This window comes from Ptychodera flava, chromosome 7 (genome assembly GCF_041260155.1).
Source record: "Ptychodera flava strain L36383 chromosome 7, AS_Pfla_20210202, whole genome shotgun sequence".
Taxonomy (NCBI): Eukaryota; Metazoa; Hemichordata; class Enteropneusta; family Ptychoderidae; genus Ptychodera; species Ptychodera flava.
The window spans coordinates 11991468-12000530 of NC_091934.1; the positions used below are offsets into that span (position 1 = coordinate 11991468).

Below are 9063 nucleotides of genomic sequence, written 5' to 3' on the forward strand. Positions count from 1 at the left end.
AACATAGATGAACCACAGCATTTTCTATAAACTGACTTCATAATGACAATGCCTGTACATTCACAGAAATAAAAAGCTATCTTTGTGTCTACATGTCCCAAAAACTTGCTATGACATTTGGATGATAATAGCATACAGCTGAACCCGTTTTGATGTGTAAGTATTCTTCATTGGTTTGCACCCACAAAATATGATAAAATTCCCTTCTACGACATGATTTTGCTTGAAAAATCTGTCCTAAATGAACATGTCAGACTTATTAGTCCCCACGGACACCGTCCGGGGGGACTTATAGGTTTGGTCATGTCCGTGCGTGTGTGCGTGCGTCCGTGCGTCCGTCCGTCCGTCCGTCCGTTCACGCAGATATCTCAGAGATGCCTGAAGCGATTTCATTCAAACTTGGTACAAGGATTACTTCATATGTCATACAGATGCACGTCAATTTGTTTTGTGATACGATCCAATATGGCTGCCAGGCGGCCATTTTATTACAATTTTTTCATGTACAGACCCATAATTCAGGCATGTTTCAACTGATTTTATTCAAAGTTGGTACAAGGACATTGACCAGTGTCATAGATATGCACGTCGATTCTTTTTGTGATACGATCCAATATGGCCACCGTGCGGCCATTTTGTTACGATTTTTTCATGTACAGAGCCATAACTCAGGCATATCTCAACCAATTTCATTCAAAATTGGTACAAGGACATTGACCCATGTCATACATATGCACATCAATTTGTTTTGTGATACGATCCAATATGGCTGCCAGGCGGCCATTTTATTACGATTTTTTCATGTACAGAGCCATAACTCAGGCATGTTTCTACAGATTTTATTCAAAGTTGGTACAAGGATATTGACCAATGTCATAGTTATGCACATCAATTTGTTTTGTGATACGATCCAATATGGTCGCCAGGCAGCCATTTTTTTACGATTGTTTCATGTACAGAGCCATAACTCAGGCATATCTCAACCAATTTCATTCAAAATTGGTACAAGGACATTGACATACATATGCACGTCAATTTGTTTTGTGATACGATCCAATATGGCCGCCAGGCAGCCATTTTATTACGATTTTTTCATGTACAGAGCCATAACTCAGGCATGTTTCTACAGATTTTATTCAAAGTTGGTACAAGGACATTGACCAATGTCATAGCTATGCACATCAATTTGTTTTGTGATACGATCCAATATGGCCGCATGGCGGCCATTTTGTTACGATTGTTTCATGTACAGAGCCATAACTCAGGCATATCTCAACCAATTTCATTCAAAATTGGTACAAGGACATTGACCTATGTCATACATATGCACATCAATTTGTTTTGTGATACGATCCAATATGGCCGCCAGCAGGCGGCCATTTTATTACGATTTTTTGTTTTTCATGTACAGAGTCATAACTCAGGCATGTTTCTACAGATTTTATTCAAAGTTGGTACAAGGACATTGACCAATGTCATAGCCATACACATCAATTTGTTTTGTGATACGATCCAATATGGCCGCCATGCGGCCATTTTGTTACGATTTTTTCATGTACAGAGCCATAACTCAGGCATATCTCAACCAATTTTATTCAAACTTGGTACAAGGACATTGATCTATGTCATACATATGCACATTGATTTGTTTTGTGATTCGATCCAATATGGCCACCATGTGGCCATTTTATTACGATTTTTTCATCTCCTGAACTACAACTCAGACATGTATCAAGCGAATTTATTCAAAAGTATTTTTATCACAGACCTAATGAAGAGGACTCTATCCTCTCTGAGGACCTGTAATCAAAGCACCCATTAACAAGTGGGGACTGTGTCATCAACGATGACTTGTTTCTATCAGGACATGGTTTAATCCTGAAAGAGATCTGCTGCTTTCATCTTATTTTTCCTTTCAAATTCACCCTTGAATATATGACAATAAAGATATTCAGCCTATCAGCCTTTGTCACTTTATAAATTTGCAGTCAACAATGAGGGAAACACAAAACAGAGGTAGTGATTATGTTTATAATACTGAAGCATGAATTCTGACGGAGAAACCAGAGAAGAAACCAGAAACACTTTCATTGTGATTTATAATCCATTGATCTTGATATATTACAATCATTTGCAGCTGTATGAAATGCAATACAAACCCGGACATGATTACGTGACTTGTACTATTTCAGTACCCTGCAAACTGGCAAAATTCATGTTATCAATTTACCCACATTCTTGCCTTTAGTACTTTATGATGATGTACATTCAACCTCAACATGCCTTTCTATGCCGAGACCCTACAAAGCAATAATTCTTTTTTTACTCTGTGCAGGATTTAAACCTATCACAACTGCAGAACCATTTTATATGACACTGTACCATGTTTATACTTAGTGGGAAACCTTATGCCAGCAATTAACTCAACACAAAATCCACACTGTAGACAAAGCAATGTATGCTAACAGTAACACTGATACTTTGGTTCCCTATGGCTTTGACAACAGAAATAAAATCAAATTTGTAAATTAATCAGTGCAACTCATTACAGAACAACAGAAATAAAATCAAATTTGTAAATTAATCAGTGCAACTCATTACAGAATTTTTTTACCAGATACTGGCAATATGATTGAACGATATCTCTGAACACACACGTATGCCTGGATATATTATTGTTTTTGTACAAGTCTTACAGCCAATGATTTGCATGATATCCATATCTTATCAAGTTCAAATCTCTCTCGTACACTTGGCTTGAAAAAATACTGTTCTCCTTTGTGAAAGCGATGGGAATCCTTACTCAACAGATTCACCGTTCTTCAATTTCGTCATCACCTCTGCCAGCATTTTATTACACATTGCTGCATAGGGATTCATCTGTACTACTTGTGACTTGGCAAAAGCACTGCCAAGATCTGCTGCTTTCTTAAAGTCCTCGACAGCAAGCTCGTTCTGTCCTTCAAGACGTCGTATAGGCCCCTCTGTGTAAATGCTTGGCAAGCAGCTTTCCCTTTGGCTTGGCTGAGTTCAATGGCTTTATTCAAGTCAGTCAGTGCACCTGTAAAGGGGAAGAAAGAGACAGAAATTGACTTGGGACCGGCCAATAACCAGATCGTCACACAATGGAGACAAAAATTAGCACAAAGTATAGTAAATGTACATGTTTTGTACAATCAAATTCAAGAAACAACGAATTACGGTAGAATGCACCTCAAGGACAGATATTTAGACTCTCAAAGTTTTAGCATTTTTTTTCCCATCTACCACTTGTGACGATTCATTTTAAGCTCTTGGCGTAAGAAAACCTTTAACTGTGTTAGTTTTACGAATATAGAAAATTATATTTTTCTCCATGGAGTTAACACAGGAATGACGGCCATTTTGAATTTCAAATATCGGTAAAACGTGGTTAATTTTTTTTCTCTAGTCCAAAAATTTGCAAGGTAAGCCAGATTTTTATTCTTGACTTTGAAAGAAAATGGTTTAAATATTCCTTAAGGAAAATTTGAGCAAAAGTTTAAGTCTTTCACTTACAAGGCGCACAATACCTCAATTGTTGCATCAGCTTACATAATTGAACACATAACAGTCAATAATCTCTTTTTAGCACTCTATTTACCACACAATTCCGATTTTCTGCCATATTCATGCAGCATAAATGGTTACTGTATCAATGCTGTACTTGCTGTGACTCTCTACATTGGAAGCGTGGATTGTTTAACAGAAATGGCACTTATGAGAGTCCCGATACATTTTGGAGATTGTCTGCTATTACTTGGCAAGTGTGTTTCTTGTATTACGGTGTACATCATATTACCAGGTAATTCTTGGAGCTCTTTTAAGACAACATGAAAATAAGAGTATTTAAGATGATGTATTTGTGGAATAAAAAAACATGTTCAATCTCGGTTTCAGCAATGTTCTAGTTTACTGTAAATATGACTTTAGATGCCAAGCAAAATACTTGCTGTTACAGTTCTACTACACTACTGCAAATTGTGTATTGCAAGCAAATTTGCAGTAAATTTGTAGTGCAGTATTTATTAAGGGTATTCTCTGCAAAATTATTGCATATGCTGCAGCCATACAATACTTGCAAGACCCAATCTTGGAGAAAAAAACTGTGTTGTATTACACAGTAATCTTATAGCATCCTTGGAATGCGATAAACAGATTATGGAACCCTCATCAAGTAGCAGAATGTCGGTAGATGCCAAAGAAGAGTGAAAAACAACTTGTTTGTACATTCTCTTGAAGGAGACATATGCACACAGGTTTGGCCTTCAACGTATTTCATGTCCTTGTCCTGAGAAGATTTATATACACTCCATGCTGTGCATTTTATCTTTTAATTTGATGTGAAACTCAATTTTATTCTAACTTGAGGACAGCATATTGCAGCACATACAGTATTTGTCAGTGACACTGTCGCATATTTACTTACACAAATCACAGATCTTTGGCACTGTTTTTATCCAATTGTACATGAATTATATTTATAGTTTATTTCATATCATGGACAATTTGCCATTTCTGTTTGATTTTTCGTCTTGTTTCCTAATTGCTGAACAATTCCATGTAATTACAATTTACTTATATGTAAAATTATGTCTGTTTCTTCATTGGGAAAGTCTGTGTACCATGTCCCAGCTGTGATTAATACTCTGAGGCTTGGTGACATGTGTGCTGAGACAGAAAACACAAACAATTATCATAAATTTCCATACCAGTTTGAATAATGATCACCAATGCACTGTACTTTATAACCCTTTAAAACCAGGCCTGTCATCTGCCAAGTCAGTAAAATGACCTACTTAGCAAAAGTGTACATGTATTTTTGCTTATTTAGCATGTAGGTCATGGCAAGTTAAGTCAGTAAAATTACAGTATCTACACTTGACCTGATAGTGACACATGAACTTGGCACGATAAGGTTGACTTAAATTTTTTTCATTTCACCAAAAATTAACAAATTACTGCTCTGAGTCTCATAACTCTTGTCTTCCACATCACTTCTCCATGGCGGACAAATACACACACCTACTTGTCGGCTTTGAAATTCTTTTCCTGTTACTATGTTAAAAGTTCACGTCCTAGTGAACTGTTGATGAACTTGGCTCATTTGCATAATGACATGTTTCTAGGTCACTGTATGCTTCACACTCTGTAACTGTCAGACATATACTGTGGAACTTGATTGTTTTATTACAGTACCAGCTTCTAAAACTTTCAGAAAGTGACCAGCTTTGTTATTAGAAATCTTAAAATTTTGGTTTCCACTGTTCAGTATTTCTGTTGAATGAATTGTTTGTCCTTGAATGACCTACAAAAGGGCACTGTCCCTATGCAAGTGACCTAAAAAAGGACACTGAACCTAAGTACATCATGCAAATGTCTAGACCTGCTGTGTCAAAACCATATATCAAGTTTTTGTCCTTTGTCATATGAAGTACTGTACAAAAAAAACATGGAAATTTACGTCTCGCTATGAAGACTTCAAACTTGCTAGGAAAACGCAATTATTTGAAATCATTAGTGAATCACAAACAGCTAAGTAAAGTGTGACTTACATCGAACACAGAAAGTTCACACAAAAACGTTGCAACATAGAAGTGGATTGTTTGCTTTACAAAGCCTAAAGGTTTAATCTGGCTACTGAACAGACTCATGTTTTTAGGTCACACATGAAGTAGCGAAAATACAGGGACTTTCTTCAGTAATTTTGAAGGATTTTTGGGTTCAAAAATACAATTTTTTGATGTCATGTTTACTACGCCTCATTTTTAGATTATGATATCATGACAAATCATCTCATGATTTCAGAATATCATAGGTGGCTGATTTTCCAGGAATTTCCAGGACTAAATTTAACTTTCAGGAGTGCAACGAGCCCAGCAGGAAAAAGGGTTAATAAGGACTTTCTAGAAGTCTTTAAAATTCAAGGGCTTTGAAAAACTGATTCCATGATAAATATTTATTCCTTGAGAGAAAGATTTGTCAAAAACTGAACTTCTACACACTTGAAGAAGCAAAACTTTGAGGGGATTCAAAATATATTAAGGACTTTTGTGTTCAGTAACATTTTTTTGTTGTCAGACAAAAAAACAAAGTGTTACTGAACAGTCTTGAATATGGGATATCATATATCGGTGACGGTGACTGCCATAGATCCCTCTACCGACAAAGTCAATCTTGGATTTTGTGAACACAAAATATTGGTAAAAGTTATTTATTGATTGTCAACGTGACTAAAGGTGATTTCAAATATAGTACCTAATATTAATTTTAACTAGGTTGTCCGATTGTTTCATTCAAATATTATTTTAACATCATTGGAACTAATTTGAGAGAAAGGATATTTTGGTTGCGTATGCATGATTTCATAGTGACATAATTACCGATTGTGAATACGCTGATACAGAATGAGGCTTGGTTGGATTTTTTCACTTTCAAACTTTCGTTTAGGGGACGGGTGGTTGAGGCCAAACACACTTAGTTACGTTTACCGTGAGCATGTTTTAATTTAATAATCCATGGCCCCTTACTGCTGATGCTGTACACACTCGTTCATCTCACTGATTCTCTTACCTTGAACATCACCTTTCAACCTGAGTGCCTGTGCTCTATTATTATACCCTGATGCTCTGTCTGGTGCAACGTTGATGGCTTGGCTGAAATACTCCATGGCTGTATTGATATCACCACCTTCTGCTGCCCTCACACCAAGGATTTCAAGTCTTTTGGCTTCCTTCACAACCTCTGATGTTTCATCTTCACCTGTCGTAAATTAATTAAATAATATCTTTTAAAATTATATTTAATATCCTGTAGAGTCCCTCTCTTACAAGACATGCTTTTCAATCCCATGGTTCTATTACCGCATTGTTGTTGAAGCCTCATCAGTAATACCTTACATTAAAATCTGACAGCTGATTTAAAGAGAAACCATCGTCGGAACTGCGCCTTTTCAAGTTTCTTTCTTACAAACGATGTATTTCGTGCAAGATATCTGGATGCACCTCATCATTATAGTTGCAACGTTTAAATGATACGATGTAGATTATGACAGACTTGTTTTAACTTTCATCAATCACCATCGTACCTTGGATACAGTGTTTACATTGGTCGTATGGATCCCATACGACCTTTGAGCGCAGTTCCGATGACTGTATCCCTTTTAAGCCAGCTGAATACAATGTATCTTCTAACATAAAACAAATCCACAGACAATAGGGCTATGGGGTAAACTCATACTTCCCCATCCCCATTACACAGCATAATATGATAGAGGGTATGTACATGTATTTTATCAAGTGGGAGCTGAAAATAGAATAAAGGTCAAAAGGTGATTGGACCTGTGACAGTTACTGATAACATAGGCTATTCATTGACTCTATAGCTTGTCAACACTGGGCGACTGTGATCAATAGACCACAAAAAATCACTAAGTCTTTCCACTTTTGTGAGAGTTTCAAAAATAAGGTACATAGCTCAGACAGCTGATTGATATCAACAATTGAAATGAATAAAGTATGGTGAGACCTCATTGCAAAACAACATGTACATCTTCAATCATAGTTTATCTATTGTGATCTTCATAACCATCCTGAATAATTGGAAATGACGGCTTGAAGTAAAATGAACTTTCTTTTTTTTTTCAAATTTGTACAGCAAACAAGCAACGACTTAAAATTTCCTTTTTTTCACCTAGTGTACTTGAGACGATTGATTTATGTTGTTGACACCAAATTGAGTGATTATTATGAGAATATGACTTGTTGTGCTTTAAAATCACGTCAACAGAAGGTCAAAGGTGATCTAGTCACGTGACTACGGACTGCAACATGGTGCAGATCAGACAGCAAATGGGGAAGATGTGGTGACCACTCGATGTACACACCGTGACACGGAGCTAGAAAGGGTCCCTTTCTAGTTCCGTGGAGTACAGTAGACTTTCTCCAAGTCTGTGTGCATATAAATATCAAAACTGATAAAACAGAACGAATATGCCTCAGCATACTGTAGTGTTACTGTTGCGTAGATCTTGGGCCATAGGTGAACTGATGAACGCAATGGCCCTAAGTTTCTAACAGCTGCCGAGAAAAGCCGAGCAACCAGACTACGTATACTATGATCATGGAGGTAGAAAGTCTCTTCCTACCTCCATGCTATAATCGTACGTACATATAACAATGGAGGTAGCAGCTACCTCCATGATATAACTATTGAGTTTTACAGGCACTAAAATCCTTTGATTATCATACAGGATCCATGGTATTAGTCCTCATTTTAGCACACCATAACACCCCGACTGCTGTAAAATTAAAGGGATACGCTAAATTACCATGGGGCTGTACAACACTCCCTCGATCACAAACTACCATGACAAAATACAAACAAAACAGCTGGCGCGGCGAGGCCTCGCGAGGGGTCTAAGTGTGAAATGTAGTTTTATGCACGCACTTCAGGTTCTACCATAAAAACAAACACGGCTTCGCGAAATTCTTCAGCAAATCATGGAAAAGCCACTCAGTTCGAAGCACTCCAACAAATAAACGCACCTTCTGCCGCATCGCATTCGTCGATGTCTGGTACTTCATCGCTCCCGAGTGGTAGATGAGGGTTGAAAATGCTGTTCAACACGGCCCTGTCATTTTCGCTCGCCATATTGAACGCTGGATGAATTGGTTGCCTGACCCCCTGGCTCACTCACAAATTACACGTAGGGGCCCCTTATCCATTGACCACTAACATCACGAGATAACCTTTATACACACTGAGAAGTATTCAAGGCTATCCACAGACTCTCCTGAATATCGTAGACCAGCAGACGACGACAATATCGTGAAACTATATTTCCCTTTTAGTATTTCCCAGCTGGTGAGTGAAATCATGGACAGTCAATAAGGAAATATAAACTGCACATACATTTGTTGTAGGCCTAATCATGATTTTAATACGCCGTATATTTTATTAATTGGAAAAGCGCAGTGCGTTTATAGTGAACTGTAACGTGTGATAGAGGGCTATTAAACTGAACCCTTTTGGGGGGGGGGAAGC

At 37.4% G+C, this 9063-nt stretch overlaps 1 protein-coding gene across 1 annotated transcript; it reads right to left on the reverse strand.

Annotated features, from left to right (window-relative positions):
* Positions 1 to 2559: 2559 nt before the first annotated feature.
* On the reverse strand, positions 2560 to 8721 carry LOC139136788 (tetratricopeptide repeat protein 36 homolog). Its single transcript, XM_070704623.1, is given in 4 exon segments — positions 2560 to 2978; positions 2981 to 3061; positions 6592 to 6780; positions 8565 to 8721. Coding segments are annotated over 4 exon segments (555 nt in total). The 5' UTR covers positions 8671 to 8721; the 3' UTR covers positions 2560 to 2799.
* Between the last annotated feature and the right edge of the window lie 342 nt (positions 8722 to 9063).